Genomic DNA, 20,675 nt, shown 5'->3' with positions numbered 1-20,675 from the left:
TACCGCTCGCGGAAAACTGGATTACTTCCCGCATAAATCCAAACGATAGCCGAACCATTATTGGAACGGTATACGTTCCAGGTTGAACCATAATGATAATGGTACTTAACCATAACCGTACTGTAGTCTGATAATGTTTTGACCATAGTGACTATGGTTTTCGTAGACCGGACTGTATGAGGAACGGGTTGTTAAGAATGTTAACCGTAAGAGAAAACGATTTTCTTCATACATTTTTGGAGGAAATTGTATCAGTATCAGGAGATTGTATCAGTACTATATTGATTATGATTCGTAGACCGCAAACTTCATTTATTTATTTATGGTGTACATCAACAGATTATAAATAAATAAAATATTGAGAACATTTAATAAGTTTGAGATAATTGTTTTACCATACATATGTATTGTTCGAAGAACTTAATGTTAATGGGTAACGATATCAACTATGTCCATGATATATTTGTAACTGTTCGAAGAACGGTAAATTTGTATGCGGGTTGAAGAATTATCATTCCATGAATAGGATTGAATAATACCGATTCGATGAATGGTTCATTTCTATTCGGGGCCTGCCTATATGGTTTTTCTTTACGTCTACTAAACGCACCGTGATGTTCCATTTCCCATCGTTCCATCTGTCAGCTCGAAATGTCAAATAATAAAAATTGCGGGAAAACTTGCATCGTTTACCTCATTCGTTTGCAGTTGGTTCAAGAGTTTAGACGTATTTAATCCGTATTCGTAACTATTTCTTTTATAAAGCCGTCAAATAGTGCATTGATTTAAGTATTCTTTTTGTTGGCAATTGTCTCCCATCTCTGGTCAAGGCAAGAGATTTTCCTTTAAACCACAAAAATGGTTCACAAATCGAACAAGATGTACGTCTTCAAGCGAGGTAAGTAGCCGCCGGATACCCTACCGGATTTGGGTATTCCTGTGAATTTGCTTTTTGACTCCTGTTTTTCGTTGTCAGATGGTCGCAAGGAAGAAGTGCACCTTGACAAAATCACATCCCGGATTCAGAAACTTTGCTATGGGCTAAACATGGATTTTGTCGACCCGGTAAGTGGGAAAACCTTTTAAAATTAGTTTCTTTGAGCTTGGCATTTTGCTAATCAGTATATAATAACTTTCAAATATATTTGCCACAGGTTGCGATTACCTTGAAGGTAATTAATGGGCTTTACTCAGGTGTGACGACTCAGGAATTGGACAATCTCGCTGCGGAAACGGCAGCCACTATGACTACAGAACACGCGGATTATGCTATTCTGGCTGCACGTTTGGCCGTGTCTAATTTGCACAAGGAGACCAAGAAGCACTTCTCCGGTAAGTACGGCTGTTTCAGGAAGTTCTAGGAATGAATTCGGACATTAAGTTCGTTACTCCTTATAGGACTGACGATGCAAACAACACCTGCATATCATATTTGTATGCAATCTTTTATACAAGTGCCATGCGTTGCTACGACTGATGTCGATTCACATTCATGATCGTTCATGTTATGGCTACAGTTGGATGTTTAGATAATGAAATTGACTCTTCTATTATCGAATGAGCATTCCTTATAATAAATTCTTGATATGAATAATCCAAAACAAATCGTGTTTTATGAGGCACTGAATATGAAGCTCGACAGAAGTTGTTCAGTCGTTTTGTAATTTTATTTATTTATTTTGTCATTAATAAATTGAATTAAATTTCACAGTGTTAGATATTGAAATTTTACAAATCTTTGTTTTCTTAATATTTGCAGAAGTTATGCACGACCTGTTCATGATGGAGAACGAGTATCTGAAAAAGCGTACACCGATGATCTCGGAGTTGCACTACAAGATCATCACGGACAACGCGGATCGGTTGAACTCGGCCATAATCTACGATCGGGACTTTGGATACAACTACTTTGGGTTCAAGACACTGGAACGATCATATCTACTCAAAATTAAGGGTAAAATTGTGGAACGGCCGCAGCACATGCTGATGCGCGTAGCCATCGGAATCCATGGCGAAGACATCGACGCTGCAATTGAAACGTACAATTTACTGTCAGAAAGGTATTTCACTCACGCTTCACCAACCATGTTCGCGGCGGCTACTTGCAGACCGCAATTGTCGTCCTGCTTCCTGCTGACCATGAGCGACGACAGTATTGAGGGCATCTACGATACACTGAAGCAGTGCGCATTAATTTCGAAGTCAGCTGGTGGTATTGGTGTGAATGTCCATTGTATCCGAGCCAAAGGAACCTACATTGCTGGTACGAATGGAATATCCAACGGTTTGATTCCTATGCTGAGGGTGTACAATACAACTGCCAAATACGTGGATCAGGGAGGCAACAAGAGGCCAGGTGCGTTTGCCATTTACCTGGAACCATGGCACGGAGATGTTTTCGAGTTCTTGGATTTGAAAAAGAACACTGGCGCGGAGGACGTCAGAGCGAGAGATATGTTCTACGCACTGTGGATTCCGGATTTGTTCATGAAGCGAGTGGAAGCAAATGAAGACTGGTGTTTGATGTGTCCCCATGAGTGTCCCGGATTAGCTGATACTTGGGGCGAGGAGTTCGAAAAGCTTTACACGTCGTATGAAGCAGAAGGCAGGTTTATTCGTAAGGTCAAGGCTCAAGATTTGTGGTTTGCTATCATTGAGTCTCAGGTTGAAACTGGTGTTCCTTATATGCTATATAAAGATGCTTGCAACAGGAAAAGTAATCAACAGAACATCGGTACCATTAAGTGTTCAAACCTGTGCACCGAAATTGTCGAATATTCGTCCAAAGATGAGATAGCCGTTTGCAATCTGGCGTCGATCGCGTTGAATATGTTCGTGAAACCAGACAAAACGTACGACTTCGAAAAGCTCAAAGAAGTTTCCAAGACTGTCACAAGAAATCTTAACAAAATTATTGACATTAATTACTACCCAGTGCCGGAAGCGCAGCGATCAAACATGCGTCATCGCCCGATCGGAATTGGTGTCCAGGGAATGGCCGACGCATTCATTTTGATGCGCTATCCGTACGATAGCGAAGAAGCACAGAAGCTGAATCAACAAATTTTCGAAACGATTTATTACGGCGCATTGGAAGCAAGTTGTGAGTTGGCAGAACAGCACGGAACATACGAAACGTATCCGGGATGCCCGGTGGAGAAGGGTATCTTGCAGTACGATATGTGGAATAAAGAGCCTACTGATATGTGGGACTGGACTGCACTGAAGGAAAAGATTAGCAAACATGGAGTTCGCAACTCATTGCTTCTTGCGCCCATGCCTACGGCGTCAACTGCACAAATCCTTGGAAACAACGAATCGTTCGAGCCATACACTTCCAACGTTTACAATCGGAGAGTTCTATCAGGCGAATTCCAGGTAACATCATATTTCCTACATGTATTATTACAATTGATTATTCATACGATTTTTTAAACATTATTAATTTCAGATTGTCAATCATCATTTGTTAAAAGATCTCACCGAGCTGGACTTGTGGGATGACGATATGAAAAACAGGATTATCGCTAACAATGGGTCGATTCAGAATATCGAAGAAATTCCCCAGCAAATCCGGGATCTCTATAAAACTGTGTGGGAAATTTCTGTCAAAAGCTGCATCAAAATGGCTGCGGATCGTGGTGCCTTCATCGACCAGTCCCAATCGTTCAACATTCACGTTGCAGAACCCAACTATGGCAAGCTGACGTCGATCCACTTCTACGGCTGGAAGATGGGATTGAAGACGGGAATGTACTACTTGCGCACAAAGCCGGCGGTCAATGCTATCCAGTTCACCGTTGACAAGACCCGGTTAAATCAGTCGAATCGTCTAAACACCAGTAGCTCGGTTGGTGCATCTCCCTCGAAGATGAACGGCGACACCAGCACTCCTAGTAAAATGAATGGTACAGCGAACGGCGCAGCGTCTCCTGTCAAGGGAGCCGACAGCTCCCAGCAACAGTTGAACGGTTCCAATGCAGAACGCAACAGAAGGATGGCAGAGATGGTTTGTTCTCTTGAAAACAAGGATGATTGCATGATGTGTGGATCATAATCCTAAAACACATAACACAAGAAGTCTTACTTATTGGCTCCATAAAGTTTACTTAATGTATAAACTCTAGTTAAGTTCATCGGATTATATCATTATTTCATTCAGATTTTTTTTACAACTTTCACTACCAATGTATGTATTTTGTTTTGTGTTAGGTTTAAGTTTAATAATAAAATCACCCATACTTGATACTTGATACTTAATGGGCTACAGTTCTTCGATGAACCTACACCGAATGGAGTATCCTTCTCCACTGGACTCGATCCTGGGCCAATCGCTTCCAGTCGCCCTGAACATTGAGCGCCCTCAGGTCCTCTTCAACTGCAAAAAGCCATCGTTTACGCGGCCTTCCACGAAGCCTGCGGCCTCTTCCGGGTTCTCTACTAAATATTATCTTCGCTTGACGTTCTTCCGGCATACGAACAACGTGACCAGCCCACCATAGTCTGCCGTGTTGTATAAGCTTGACAATTGGGCTTATTCTACGAGTCGAGTGACGTGAGGTGAGTCGATTTTAGCAATTCTCACGTGAGGTGACTATGTTATTCAAATTTGGCTATACGACTCTTCTCACATCATTCGAGCAATCTCACGTCACTCCACTCGTAGAATAAACCCAAATATCCAGCCCTTTATATACCTAGTACAATTCGTGATTCATGCGACGCCGCCAGATACCGTTCTCTTGTTTACCGCCGAGTATTGTCCGCAGCACCTTACGCTCAAACACTCCGAGAGCTCTCCGATCAGCCTCCTTTTTAACGTCCATGTATCATGGCCGTATAAAGCAAAGCCACCGGAAGAATCAGAGTAGTATACAGTTTTGTTTTTGTTTGCAGACTACGGGACTTGAGCTGGTTACGAAGTCCGTAATAAGCCCTATTTGCAGCTGCAATACGCCTTTTTACCTCGCGGGTAACATCATTATCACACGTCACTAATGTTCCAAGATACACAAATTCTTCTACCACTTCAAATTTTTCACCATCCAGCACCATTTCGCTACCACCACCACTCATGAACCCCTCCTTAGCCGTGCGGTAAGACGCGCAGCTACAAAGCAAGACCATGCTGAGGGTGGCTGGGTTCGATTCCCAGTGCCGGTCTAGGCAATTTTCGGATTGGAAATTGTCTCGACTTCCCTGGGCATAAAAGTATCATCGTGCTAGCCTCATGATATACGAATACAAAAATGGTAACCTGGCTTAGAAACCTCGCAGTTAATAACTGTGGAAGTGCTTAATGAACACTAAGCTGCGAGGCGGCTCTGTCCCAGTGTGGGATGTAATGCCAATATGAAGAAGAAGACCACTAATGAACCCACGTTGATTGCCAGCGATCATGTACTTTGTTTTGCTGGTATTTATCGTGAGTCCAATCCTCGCTCTCTCCCTCTTAAAAGGCACAAAAGCCTCTTCCATATATGGACCAACAGGTCTGTGCCAAAAAAAGAGAAAAAGCCTCTTCCACGAAACGGCGATCAATTCCGATAATATCGATATCGTCTGCAAATCCCAGGAGCATATGCGATTTTGTGATAATGGTACCGGTGTGCTCGACGCTCCATGGATCGACTCCCATAGATCGTTGATGTTGTCGCTAACGTTGATTGCACTTATCCGTTCGTCGAGCTTCTGGCGATACTCAGCCGATACTCCTTCCACCGACAATCGCTGGATATTGTAACGCATCGTTCGCTGCGATCTTTCGTTCGATACAGTTGACAACCGTGATCGAATTTTACTGACAACGAGGTAGTGATCAGAGTCAATGTTTGGACCTCTGAATGTCCGCACATCGATAACATCCGAGAAATGGCGTCCATCCACCAGAACATGGTCTATCTGATATATGTTTATTAATTTATTTAAGGCCTACATCAACAGACTACTTATGTCCTAATGATGGTAATAAAAAAAAGATATAAGTATACATATCGTCAAAAACTTAAAAAAATGGACACAAACACTAAAACAGCTATCTATTGCGAAGTGAAAAATTCTTTGAATCTTCGACGCAGCGTCTGACGAGGCAGGTTGAAGTCGAATATTGTAGAAACCCTGTTGAATATACGCTGTAATCCTTCAATACTACCGTTCATACTGTAGTTAGTCCGACGGAATGGCATTCTTAACATAGCGTTATTGCGAAGTGTTCTCGGCTGTACGTTAATATTAATCTGTTCCAAAATGTCACTACAATCTATTCGGCCTTGCAAAACGTCTGCAACAAGTACAGCTCGAGCGGTGTTACGGCGTTCTCTTAGCGGCTCCAGATCGATAAGCCGACAGCGGCTTTCATAACTTGGCAGGCGTAATGGATCTCTCCACGGTAGTCTACGCAGAGCAAATCGTAGGAAGCGTCGTTGCACGGACTCAATTCGTTCGGCACCGTTCGTATAATTGGGATTCCAAATGGCGGAGCAATACTCCAGTATCGACCGCACCAGTGAGCAATACAAAGACTTTAGACAGTAAATGTCAGAAAATTCTTTACCCATCCGAAAGATGAAGCCCAGGGTTTTGGAAGCCTTACCTACAACGTATGAGATATGCATTTTGTACGTCAGCTGGGAATCCAAAATTACGCCCAAGTCTTTGACATGACTCAGACGTTCTATGCTGGTATTCAAAAGCGTGTAGTCGAATCTAACGGGATTTTTAATCCGAGAAGTATCACCATTTGGGTGTCTCCAGGTGTGCTTTCGGATGTTCTTTCGTGTAATGTAGGTGCTACTGATGGCCATCCCTCTTGCAGCAGCGAAATTTACTAGCCGTAGGCCGTTGTTATTGGTAGCGGTGTGAAGGCTCTCCCTACTGATTATGGGACGGAAAAAGTCCTCTCTACCGACCTGAGCGTTAGCGTCTTCGGTAACATTTTTCACGTCATGTTTTGGGCACTCGCCGTAGACTTTATCAAGACATTCATAAAACGTGTCCTTCTCGTCGTCGGATTTATCGTTTGTCGGTGCGTAAACGTTGATTAGGCTGTAATTGAAGAATTTGCCCCGTATCCTCAACACACACATTCGTTCGCTAATGGGTTTCCACCGCATCACTCGCTTCATCTGCTTGCCCATCACTACGAAACCAACTCCATGCTCTGCTTTTTCACCGCCGCTGTGATAGATGTTCTACTTGAATGCAGTGTTGGTCGTGGGGTCCACGGCTCGGAATTCACGTTCTCCGGATCTAGGCCATCGGACTTCTTGAATAGCAGCCACGCTCACTCCAACCTTCTGCAGTTCACGAGCCAGAAGGCTCACTCGTCCAGGTTCATTTAGGGTCCTGACATTCCAGGTACCGAGTTTCCAATCATAGTCCTTATTTCGTTGCCGGGTCGGTTGCCAAAAATAACGTTCTCTTTTTCGTCTATCTCCATTTTTCGTGGTATTTGAGAGGCTTCAGTAAGCTACCTAACCGGGGTCGCGTTACCTACATCGCGATGATGGGGCTGCCACCTTAGGTATAGCTGACGTGATACAGCATTTCGTTAATCAGCCGCTGGGTACCAGGCAGACGCTGTTTGAGCCGCACCTCCTGGTGAACAGACACTCGAGGCGTATCTTCTCACTCTAGCTGATGTCAGAAGGTACCCAGGCTGCACTACCAGCTAAGTACACAACCCTTAGCTGGCGGTCTTTTGTCATCGGACGACCCGTGGAAGCGTAAGATTGGGGCTTGTGGGGACCAGAGCTCTGTTGGGCGCTCCTTCCACCATTTTGCAGCCCAAAAATCACCCATAATGACACGAAAAGCGTGCTCAGTGATTATTGACGAAATCTATTGGCCCAAATAAAAAAGGGCTAGGGGATTCCAAGCAACTCTAGATCATTTAAAATCCCTCCCGGGTTTCAACTATAAACATATTGGAAGTTTTCTGAATATTCTCGTGAAAAAATATTAGGGGAAAGTGGGGCAAGATGACCACCCTACACGATAATCCTTGTAAAATAGTGAAATTCATTCGAATTCTGCTGATTTATCCATGAAATGCCTTCGACATAAGAATCAATAAACATTCCCAACAAACAACGACAAGCTACAAATAAGCATCTAAGTTGAATTATTGTTTATTTGTAATCTTCATAGCTGAATAATTCGCTAGACAGATTTCATCTCAGCATTTGATCCAACTAATATTCGACTTGGCATATTTATTTGTTTACCACCTTTATTTGAGGTCGAATTAACGTTTTAGTTTTATCACATTTCTGCACATTGGGGAAGTTTATCAATGTGCTGAACTAATGATTTTCAAAATTCTCTGTTCGACTATGATGTGATGCTCTAAAAGGGTGGTCGAATTGAGTTTGAATAGTAGATTAATAAGCAAGCATTAGAAATCCTTCTTAACCGTTGTCCTTCTTAACCATTGGATTTCACCTTTACCGGATCTATCGCACAGTGGAAGAAAACATCATAATAGTTTATGCTTTTTCCGTTTGAAATAAAATCGCGATGGCTTGAATTGATGATATTTGGATAGGAAAATGATAATTTATTTTCAAGACATTGTTGGATTCATTGTCAAGATTCATCTCAGGATTTTTATATTCGTGGTGCAATGCATAATTGTTTCGTGATCTAGGAAAAAGCTGTTGGAGATTATAATGAACAAAATTGCTGGTGCAAAGAAGAAAATTCATGCAGTTGTTGTAAAGTTGTGCGGAAACTAACATAAACAAATTCATAAAAAAAAACGACCATATTATTGTCTGTTACAGATTTCCTATGTATTAGATTTTTTTTATTATATTTACTCGCTGCATGTGTGGTATTGATGGCAGAATAATATCGCAACCGATTATTCAGAAAATCCGAACAAGGTCGAACATAAATTCATTAAAATTTCATAAACCCCATCATTGGAGACGAATTTTATTTTATCGTTTTGGCCTTATTTTCTTACATTTTTCCCAGTGTTCAACGGTTATGACTGGCTGAACAATGGTTGAAACAAAAATCTTGTACAGTTATTAACAAACTGTAGTTTGACAGATTGACTTGTTGATTAAGAGTCAAATTATGATTCATATTCAGCCATACGATTATTTATGTTTTGCATTGAGTAAGCCATAACTTACAAATCAAGGATGGCGCGGATGGCAACGTTACCGGCGGATGATCAAATGTCAGCAGTTCGAGACCCGATTTAGGAAAATTTTAAAATGATTATATGAAAATAGCAATTGCAATACGTTCAATGGAGATCTTGATGATGTTACTCTCAATGCGTTATTATTTTCGAAGAATTTACATGTAGCTGAATTAAGGCTAAGTAAAATGCTTATTAAAGGTTTAACGAATCAGGTAATAAAGTTGTTTTTCAAAATGAGATGTTGTGGCTGTATAACTTCTCCAAAATTGTGTGAACAAAGCCTGAACAGAAGTTGCGATAAGAAATAGTACAGACATAATTCAACACAGTGCTGAACTGAATCATCACACTGATGTTAGTTAAACTAGTGAATGTTTGTTGGGTTACCCGTATATGCCCAGGGCGAACTTTGAAAACCATGTATACCATATATCTCGGAGGGTTTTAGAGGTTTTTATTTAGAATTTTCACTAAAATCAAGGGGAATATATATTATGGACAAGCTGGGTTGCTATCAGTTTGATAACAGGCGTAGTTGACCTGGTAGATCAATTGAACTCAACTCTCGAACAATTTACAGACACTAGAACATCTGCATTGGACTTGTTTGAATGGTGAAGCATTCACGAGGGCCACCGAGGGCTCTAAGGACTTATATGAACACGCTGGGTTGCTATCGGTTTGATACCGTACGTAGACGTTGACCTGGTAGAGCAATTGAACTGAACTCCCGGACAATTTGGAGACCCTAGAACATCTGCGTTGGACTTATTTGACTGGTGAAGCATTCGCACGGGCTCTAGGAACTTGTATGGACATGTTGAATTACTGTAGGTTCATATAAAATTTTCATTTATTTAGAGCAACTTCACCACAATCTTATGATAGTTCTTGTTACGTTATTTGCACAAATTTCATACAATCGAGCTTAACCACTCAACCAAGTTCATCGCAGATGTTCTAGGTTCTCCAAATTGTTCGGTAGTTGTGTTCAATTGATCTACCAGGTCAACTACGCCTGGCATCGAACCGATAGCAATCAAGCGTAACCATATAAGTCCCTAGAGTTCTTGTGAATGCTTCAGCATTCAAATAAGTTTAACGCTGATGTTCTAGGGTCTTCAAATTGTCCAGTAGTTGAGTTCAATTGGTCTACACACTTAACTCATTTCACCGTATTCGGTAAATTTTACCGAAATCTCAACAGCAGAACTGTTCGGTAATTGATTTTACAGATTTTTTGTAATTTTTTCCATTGCTCAACTGTCAAAATCACCGAAAATCAGTTAAATTATTTACCGAACAGTTCTGCTGTTGAGATTTCGGTAAAATTTTACCAAATTCGGCGATTTATTTTAAGTGTGTACCAGGACATCTGCGCCGGGCATCAGAGCGATAGTAACCCAACGTGTTCATATAAGTCCTTAGAGCTCTTATGAAAGCTTAACTATTCAAATAAGTTCAACGCAGATGCTCTAAGGTCTCCTAATTGTCCGGGTGTTGAGTTCAATTGATCTACCAGGTCAACTACGCCTGACATCAAGCCGATAGCAACCCAGCTTGTCCATATAAGTCCTTAGAGCCCTTGTTAATGCCTTACCATTCAAATAAACCCAACAAAGATGTTCTAGGGTCTCTAAATTGTTCGAGAATTGAGTTCAATTGATCTACCAGGTCAACTAGACCTTGTATCAAACTAATAGCAACCCAGCGTGTCAGCGTGCAAGGACTTTAGGGACTCGCTGGGTTACTATCAGTTTGATGCCAGGTGTAGTTGACCAAGAAGATCAAATGAATTCAACTCCCAGACAACTGGAAGACCTTGGATGCTCACTCTACTCTCCTCTGCCATGCCTTGAGGTGTCGATAGCGATACTGCCGTGAATCGCATATTTGTCCCATACGAATAGGAAACCCAGCAAAGATGGGACAGATATGCGATTCACGGCAGGATAGGTACCAACAGTTCTACGCTACGACCCTCCTACCTCGGCATGTGCAGTCCATACGTAACTCCCATGCGTTCGCGGGCTCCTCTGGTGCCACGTAGCTCGAAATACTCCTCCTCTACCTGAATGACCAGCCCGACTGACATCATGCTCGCAATCACGCGGGCTGCATCGTGTGATATCGTGCGGTAGGCAGATATCACTTTGAGACACATCAAGCGGTCCAGGACGAGCCACCGTACCTAAGAATAGATTCGGCAACGCCTGCCAGTAGCCTACGTCGACTGGCACACATATCGGAATTGTTGGATATCATCCTCGATAATGCCGCAACAGCAGTCAAAACCCTTATGCATGCATAGTCGACATGGCTGCTGAAGGTCAGTTGGTCGTCTATTACGACCCCATGCAGCTTTAAACTTCGCTTTGATGTGGTCGCGACTTCAACCACATGAATCACTGCATGTTGAACCGACTTGCGGTTGTTCACGATAACCACCTCCGTCTTATGTTGAGCGAGCTCGAGGTCTCTAGTGCTAATCCAATCGGTCACCGTGTTGATCGCGTTGTTCAAGCTTACGTCTATACGCCGATGGGTCGCCCGGCGGCTTCCCGGCCTTTGGAAACAACACCAATTTCCGCCTTTTCAATCTATCGGGGAATCTACACTCATCAAGGCATCTCTGCATAGCTAGCCTGGACATGTTCGGGTTCGCTATGATTGCTGTCTTGAGAGCGCGGTTCGGATCTCTATTAGGCCCGGGAGCTTTATTCGTTACCAGGGATTTGGCCACCACGAGAAACTCTTCGTTCGTCACTGGATCCATCATTTTGGCAGCACCCATATTGCCTTGCGGTGCAGAAGGTCAGGGACTTGTAGCTCGGGATGGGAAGAGTACTTCGATAATCTATGCCTTGTTAAAGGCCAGTTTCGCAGCTCGAAACACTTCATGGTGGTCCGCTCTTCCATCCTCGGTGCGGGCACAGAGTGTTGTTGTATTCGACGTCTAGCCTTGATGTAGGTTGATCGAAGAGCCGCAATCTCGGCACTCCACCAGTATACCGGGCGTCTGTCATTTCTCGGTGGGGCTTTCCTTGACATGGTGGCGTCGCACGCACGAGGTGGGGCAGCTACCAACGCATTCCCGCTTAGCCTTTCAGTGTTGGCTTCCAGTCTCAGGGCCACAGTGATAACTTCGCTGTCGAAGTGATTGGTCATCCGCCCACGGACCTGACAGGTATCCTGGACCTCGGATGTTGCACGCCATAGTTGATCTTGAAGCGAGTTGCTAGATGATCACTATCGGTCTAACCCTCATCCACTCTCCAGTCCAAGTCTGGCGCCAGGACAGGACTGACAAACGATATGTCAATCTATGACTCGACTCCGTTTCATCTGAACATGCCAGCGGAACCATCATTGACTAGGACTGCGTTGAGCTTCGCCAGCGCCTCAAGTAACGCTTGACCCCTGTGATTGGTGCAGCGGTTGCCCGCTCCACTGCCCAAGCATTAAAATCTCCAGCTATGACGAACGGTTTTCGACCCACTAGGCCGGACGAAAGCCTGTCGTTCATCTGGTTGAACTGTTCTAATAGCATATAGAAGAACACACCGTTGATCTTGGCTTTCGCGTTACCCTCAGCGGAGGAGTGTACCACCTCTTGGACCGAATACCGTCCTGTCGTGCAAATAGCTGCCATCCAAGACCCGTCCGCCATCCAATTGCCGTTATCGACAGGGACGCTGTACGACTCCGAGACCGACTGCCACAGCAGCTGCTGGTCAGATGCACAGTGGTTAAGATTCAGCAGTGCTACTCGCACGGCTTCTTTTTGTTTGTCTCTTCGATGGGACACGGAGGTCCACCCATAACGTGGTTACAGGCTTGCTTTTTGTTGACGCAGATGAGGCACTTCGGTGCCATATCACATTCCTGCGCATTATGACATAGGTTGTTACGGTCAGGACCCTTGTGCCCCGACTCTGAGCACCGATAGCACCTATCCACTAAAGGCGATTGCAGTTTGCTTACTGGGCATACTGACCAGCCGTTCTTCAACTTCCCTCGCTCCGTGACCTTTTGGCTTCCGCGACCGGTAACCTAAGGTAGGCTACCTGCGTACCAAAGGGACCGCCTCTTAGCCATACATAGGTTTTTTCGATCGCTGTACCGCACTGCTCTCCGACTATCGAGTTGCTTGGCGACCACCCGCATCCCGGGTAGGGGCCCGCCAAGCGTGCGGCTGATAGGTCTATACTATAGACACTATAGGTTCCATAGACGAGCGCAGGCACGGTTGGGTTATTTCGATTAAGTGTGTTTTTCCAGTTTTTCACAGTGTACCACGCGAATTTGACGTCATACGCACTGCTGCTGGGGTTGCAATAGTGACGTCATGCTCGTTTGGCTACACTAACTGACAGTTCGTTTGGCTACACTCGCCTTCGCCTCAGCTCGTCTATGGAACCTATAGTGTCTATAGTCTATACCCCATCACTACTTGGGAGACTCTGGTGCTGCTAATTGCAGCATTTGTCAAACCCACTTTGGCAAAGGGGTTACCACCTCCATGCCTAACGCATCGTTAAAAGAATTGGTTTTGCTTCAGTCATTGTAATTGGGCTCCCCTTGTGGATGCCGTCGAATCCTACTGGAGTAGTTGCCTTTAATGGTCCCATAGTTATCTTTGCATGACTTACAGCATGGCACGGCAAATGCTGGGTAAAGCGTTCCATTGGCACTTCGCGTACTTGAAGGAATAAAATATACCCCATCTCGCGGTCCTTAGCCTCTTACCCGGTCACTCCTATCCCTACCTTCCCGTGGTGCTGGCCGGGTAACCTTAGGGAAGATCGGGTAACCAACCCCGGTGGGAACTATGGCCGTATGCTGACAGGGAATGCTCACAACAGCGTCTGTTCTGAGCTGATCATCGTCCGAGTGCCAGCGAGGGACTCTAAGTGAAACTGTGCACCATGGTCCACGCTTAGAGGTAATCATACCATCTACCAGAGCTGAGGCAGAACACACGAGCTGGGAACAGCTTTCATAGTGATGGGCGATATGCAAAGGCGCGTGATAGGAGGATGGCCGATCAATGAAAGAATGTGCAGGTTGATGATCAAAGGCCGGTTCTTCAACTTCAGCATAATCAACGCCCATAGCCCACACTTCGGAAGCACTGATGATGATAAGGACGCATTCTACGCGCAGCTGGAACGTGAGTACGTCAGCTGCTTAAGCCACGACGTCAAAATCATCATAGGAGATTTGAAGGCTCAGGTTGGCCAAAAGGAGGAGTTTAGGCCGACTATTGGGAAGTTCAGCGCTCACCGGCTGACGAACGAAAACGACCTACGACTAATTAATTTCGCCGCCTCCAAGAATATGGCCATTTGCAGCACCTACTTCCAACACAGCCTTCCGTATCGGTACACCTGGAGATCACCACTGCAGACAGAATCACAAATCAACCACGACGGCACTTCTCCGACATTATCGACGTCAGGACATATCGTGGCGCTAACATCGACTCTGACCACTATCTGGTGATGGTTAAACTGCGCCCAAAACTATCCGCCATCAACAATGTTCGGTACCGACGACCGCCGCGGTACGACCTAGAGCGACTGAAGCAACCTGATGTCGCCACTGCATACGCGTAGCATCTCCAGGCAGCGTTGCCGGTAGAGGGTGAGCTCGATGGGGCCCCTCTTGAGGACTGATGGAATACAGTCAAAGCAGCCATTAACGACGCAGCGGAGAACAACGTCGGGTATATGGGACGAAATTGACCGAACGATTGGTTCGACGAAGAGTGCAGACAGATTCTGGAGAAGAAGAAAGCAGTGCGGGCGGTCGCGCTGCAGCAAGGAACCCGGCAAAATGTGGAACCTTATAGACGGAAACGGAGACAGCAGACTCGCCTTTTTCAGGAGAAGAAACGCCGCCTGGAAGAAGGGGAGTGCGAGGAGATGGAACAGCTGTGCCGTTCTCAAGAAACACGCAAGTTCGATCAGAAGCTCAACGCATCCCGCAAAGGCTTCGTGCCGCGAGCCGAAATGTGCAGGGATAATGATGGGAGTATCTTGACGACGAACGTGCGGTGATCGAAAGGTGGAAGCAGCACTACGAGGAACAATTGAATGGCGCTGAGAGTACAGGCAGTGAAAGTCAATGCAGCGGAGGAGATGACTACATCAGTTCAGCAGACGATGGAAGCCAACCAGCCCCCACCTTGAGGGAAGTTAAGGATGCCATCCAACAGCTAAAGACCAATAAAGCAGCTGGTAAGGATGGTATCGGAGCTGAGCTCATCAAGATGGGCCCAGAAAAGCTAGCCACTTGCCTGCACAAACTGATAGTCAGAATCTGGGAAAATGAACAGCTACCGGAGGAGTGGAAGGAAGGGGTTATATGCCCCATCTACAAGAAAGGCGACAAGTTGGAGTGTGAGAACTTTCGAGCGATCACCATGATCCTTAATGCCGCCTACAAAGTGATATCCCAGATCATCTTCCGTCGTCTGTCACCATTAGTGAATGAGTTCGTGGGAAGTTATCAAGCCGGCTTCGTTGACGGCCGCTCGACAACGGACCAGATCTTTACTGTACGGCAAATCCTTCAAAAATGTCGTGAATACCAGGTCCCAACGCACCATCTGTTCGTTGATTTCATGGCAGCATACGACCAGTATAGACCGCGTAGGGCTATGGAAAATTATGAACGAGAACAGCTTCTCTGGAAAGATTACCAGACTGATCAAAACAACGATGGATGGTGTGCAAAACTGTGTGAATATTTCGGGCGAAAACTCCAGTTCGTTCGAATCGCGCCGGGGACTAAGACAAGGTGATGGACTTTCGTGCCTGTTGTTCAACATTGCGCTAGAAGGTGTCATGCGGAGAGCCGGGAGTAACAGCCGGGGTACGATTTTCAACAGATCCAGTCAATTTATTTGTTTCTCGGATGACATGGACATTGTCGGCCGAACATTTGCAAAGGTGGCAGAACTGTACACCCGCCTGAAACGTGAAGCAACACGGCAACAGGCCTACTACGGGCTCCAGAAGAAACTGCGGTCAAAAAAGATTCGCCACCGCACCAAATGTGTCATGTACAAGACGCTAATAATACCGGTTGTCCTCTACGGACATGAAACATGGACAATGCTCGAGGAGGACTTGCAAGCACTCGGAGTATTCGAAAGACGGGTGCTTAGGACCATCTTTGGCGGTATGCAAGAAGACGGTGTGTGGCGGCGAAGAATGAAAAACGTGCTCGCCCAGCTCTACGGCGAATCCAGTATTCAGAAGGTAGCTAAAGCCGGATGGTACGATGGGCAGGGCATGTTGCAAGAATCCCGGACAGCATTACTGCAAAAATGGTGTCCGATCCGGCGCAGCGAGCGAGGTGGGCAGACTTACGGCATGAGGAGGCCATGCAAGGGTTGACACTTACGTGTTCTGAACCAGATCAGCGCAAGTCAGGAAAGGGCATCTGAGCCTACTAACACCCAGCAGGCAGAGCTTGGTGGCAGGATTGAACAGCCAGCGTGCGACAAGGCTCGCCACGGTTTTATGGGGTTGGAATGTTAAAAATAGGAAATCATGTCTTTGGAATAGTATTTGTATGAAAGGGCTTGAGTTTTTCTGTCCATTGCCGATTAAAACGCCTGCCCAACTCAGTCCCATTTTTTTTATTTAACGTTTATTTGTCGTTTTGTCTAGTTAAAAATTATTTACATAATTGGTTAAACTATGACTCCTAAGTTGAAATTTAGTTCATTAACATCAATTACTCCATTGCACTTCTCAATGAATGTGATGTATTCAATTAAAATTTTGAGAATTCTTCGTCGTGTCGGTGTAGTGATTCGATCAAGGGAAGGTCGCAGAAGATCAGCATACTGGAGCGTGCGCTGACCACCAATCAACGTATGAAGAGTTTGTTGTAGAAGTCCGTACGCATCACGTACTCTGGAGCATTCAAAAAAAATTGTGTTGAAGCGTTTCAATGGGCATGCCACAGTGAATGCATTGTTCTCCGTCCTTCCGCCTCATGATAAACATAAGCCGTCGATGTGGCATCTTCTGATTAACCCACATATATAAATCACTACGCTGTTGGGGTGATAGATTACGGTCGGCGATATTCCTCCACACACCTTTCCAGTTGGTGTTATTGTTTGCTGTATCCACTCTCGGTTTGTCTGTACCTCTTACGTAGAGATGATAGATGGCATCTGCCGTAGGATTCTGGAGAATTTGAAAAGGGAGGATTGCTAAATTACTTAAAATTTGTTTCAGGCACGGGAGATCTGCAGTGGTATTCGCTGGAGTAGGATTGCCTCGGCTGAGGTAGGAGCTGTAAAACGGCATAACATTCCCAACTAACAATTTTGGTGCTAAAAGCTTCAACTTCTAGCCTTTGGCTCTATAATATTTGAATAAAAGCAGCCAATGCTGAATAAAAGAAAAGCCTCCGCAAATGATCCCTTAAACTTCAACTTGACTATTACCCAAATATCTATCGGCTAGGTAGTGGGCCGAAGATATACCGCCGGAAATAAGTATAAAGACAAGCATGTTTTTCATACATTTTCATCATGTTTGAGAATCGAAATCTCGACTCGTAGCGATTCGATTTGGCTAAAATTTTACTAGGCACCTGTTTTCCACTAGAACTTTCGATCTTTGAGTGAATTGTATACATCTCTATTGATTTTGACTTCCGAATCTGGAAATAATTATGAAGACACCACTTTTTATATGGGGCTCCATACAACAGACCTGTTTTTTTATAATTATTTACAACAGGAACGCGTATGAGCAGAATATATGCATAAATGTAACTTTCATTGAATAAAAATTCAAGTCATTTTTGGCATGCTGGCAAAAAAAAAACAGCCCAATCGAATTTCTAAGAATCGAAATATTGTCCTCCCAACATAGTCATTTTGTATGGAAAGCCTGTCTTTATACTTATTGCCAACAGTGTATTTCATCGTTTATCGTTTATGCAGCTTTTATATAGTCATAAAACAGCTCTGCCTGAATTAGCAACAAAGCTTATCGGTTAAGAGCTCATGAATGTAACTGAGTTGCTTTTTTAGCAACTTCCCCATATTACGGTGAGCAGCATTCATAATGAAAACGTTTTCGCTGTTGTTATAGCACTAACAATATAGCGCATTGGCGCTATAAATGAACTAACGAAGCTTTTAGGTAACTTCTGTATCTTTGAAGATTACACAACGTTTGAGTAAACCTTATACTGCTTCTTTTAATAGCTTATCAGTATGGAATGTCAAAGCCGAAATGTTTACATTTGATTTTTGTTGCCGGAGCTGTGTGTGTATGAGCTATTGATTTCTGTAATGCAGCTACAAAGGTATTCACCTGCTCTTATAGCAACTGACAAAGCGCTGTTATTAATGATAGCAGATAGCGTAAAAAAACAAGCTATTTAGAAGCGATATTTCTGTTGACGGCTACTGTTAAACGATTAGCAGCAGAGTAGCATCTATACAGATCGAGAAAATGTTGCCTAAATACAATTTCAGCGATTGATGATGCATAAAAGTTAGCCAACAGAACATGCTGATAAATGTTTGAATAATGGTTGAAATAATGCTGAAAGAATCATTTTTAAGCTTATGTGCTAAAAGCAGCATGTAGGCCTCTTTCTAACGTTTATACAACATTAATCTGAAAATAGCGTTAGTAAAACTACCTATAGGGTATGCGAAGAAGCACATCCATAATTTTCTTTGTTATTTACATATGTCAAAGTGACGGTGATGACAGAGCAGCGGCCATTGAATCAGGAGCTCAGGAGTTCGAATCTAGGTAGCAACAAAATTGATATTTGAGTTTTCACAAAAAAAAACATTGAATAAACTCCGAAATTTACTCTCCTCTCAAATAATATTTAATCGAATTGAATTCAGTGGCTGTATAAAACTTATTTAACAGATTAAAAAAATCTGAATAAGCGCCATTGAAGCGAATTATATTAGTAAATGGTTTAGTAAAGATTGAGAAAAAATTGTGTAACATGCTGTAAAGCAGTTGTGCAGACACGTTAAAAACAGCTGAATAGATTCGCCAGATTTGCTGGTAAAAGCATTGAATAGAAGTTCTTGATCATTTTGTATAGCACACATATTCAGCTTGAAGCCGTATAGACGAGTTGAAATTTTATTTTTTTGACCCTCCACTGACCCCGCACCAAAAAGGTCGCATTGAGAGCCCCGTGTGGACTCAAACTAATAAAAAAAACTAAAACGCGGGAGACATTTAAGCGAAAACTAATTAAACTTTATGAAATCCCAGTGGAACCATGTTCCTTTGAAGGGATTTACAAATGAAAACTAAATCTAAGTTACTACAACATACAATAGTGATAACGTTTTGTGGCTACAAGTAAATTAATATTTATACTGAATTTAAAACTAGTTGAGCTACGCTATAGGAGAAAAACCAGCAGGAGCCAGAAAAACCTACAGCAATACAAATTGAAATGGTTGACGTTATTAGAGAAGATATTCATTCACGTTCCTCATCATATGCTTCTTAAGTTTACTTTTAAATTGCGTTTTGTTCAAAATTGTTTTTAGGTGAGGCTAATGGGTAATTTATTGAACTTTCTTGGACCGTAAATAGTTATGCGCGATAACCCTAAATTTGTGGATGCACTATTTCTCAATAGTTCATAAGTGTTTCTGAGCAAGGAATCATCTCTTATTGGAAAGGATGTGATGGAATTCACGATTATACAAACAATTGTGAACAAATAAAATAGATTGGATGTCACGTAGACCCACAATGGGAATAACTCGATGAGGTAAACTAGTGTAAAGCAGAAACGTGGAAAATAGTAAAGGCAGATTGAATACTATTTTTAAACATCTGTTCTGTAACGTTTGAATTTTTTTCAATTTTGATTTGGCGGCATGACCCCAAACAATGATTAAGTACTGAAGTGTTGAATGGATGCATGCATAATAAAATATTAGCAGTGCATCGTTGGGCACGAAACCTCGCACCCTTTTCATAAGACCACATAATCTGGAAACTTTACTTGCTACATGTTGAATATGAATATCCCATGAAAGGCCAGAATCTAAGTGAAGTCCCAAATATTTAAATGTTGAGACTTTTTCAATATGTAAATTATCAACAAATGGATGGCAGTGTTGCGGTACTTTCTTCCGTGGTGAATGAAAAAGCATGTATTTTGTTTTCGAAATATTCAAAGAAAGTTGATTCCCATTGAAGTATTCAATCAGGCACACTAAATCATATTCAATGTCTTCAATAATTGACTGGACATTAGAATGAGGATAAAACAACGCTGTATCGTCAGCGAATAGTCTTGGAGTTCCTTTGAGTCTAAGGTTTCCTAGGTCATTGATGAAAATCAAAAATAATAAAGCTCCTATATTACTTCCCTGGGGGACTCCGATATCAACCCTTTGGAAGCTACTACGTACATCATTAATAGTGACAAATTGAGTGCGACCGGAGAGATAGCTTCGTATTAAATCGTTGGCAAGGGGTAT

General features: G+C 43.3%; 1 protein-coding gene across 1 annotated transcript; it reads left to right on the top strand.

Moving 5' to 3' along the window:
* Nucleotides 1-685: 685 nt before the first annotated feature.
* Nucleotides 686-4,255, top strand: LOC134212281 (ribonucleoside-diphosphate reductase large subunit). Its single transcript, XM_062689992.1, has 5 exons — nt 686-898; nt 977-1,065; nt 1,155-1,332; nt 1,760-3,378; nt 3,452-4,255. Exons 1-5 carry the CDS (start codon nt 859-861, stop codon nt 4,055-4,057), a joined length of 2,532 nt encoding a protein of 843 aa, XP_062545976.1. The 5' UTR covers nt 686-858; the 3' UTR covers nt 4,058-4,255.
* Nucleotides 4,256-20,675: the final 16,420 nt, after the last annotated feature.

The sequence above is a fragment of the Armigeres subalbatus genome, chromosome 2, assembly GCF_024139115.2.
Source record: "Armigeres subalbatus isolate Guangzhou_Male chromosome 2, GZ_Asu_2, whole genome shotgun sequence".
Lineage (NCBI taxonomy): Eukaryota > Metazoa > Arthropoda > Insecta > Diptera > Culicidae > Armigeres > Armigeres subalbatus.
The sequence above is the reverse complement of the archived record's forward strand: the minus strand, read 5'-3'. Positions and strand labels throughout refer to the sequence as shown.

Coding starts and splice junctions, on each gene's coding strand:
- LOC134212281 (XM_062689992.1), top strand. CDS start 859: ATGGTTCACAAATCGAACAAGATGTACGTCTTCAAGCGAG. Junction 1,066..1,154: donor ACATGGATTTTGTCGACCCG/GTAAGTGGGAAA, acceptor TATTTGCCACAG/GTTGCGATTACCTTGAAGGT. Junction 1,333..1,759: donor GACCAAGAAGCACTTCTCCG/GTAAGTACGGCT, acceptor TAATATTTGCAG/AAGTTATGCACGACCTGTTC.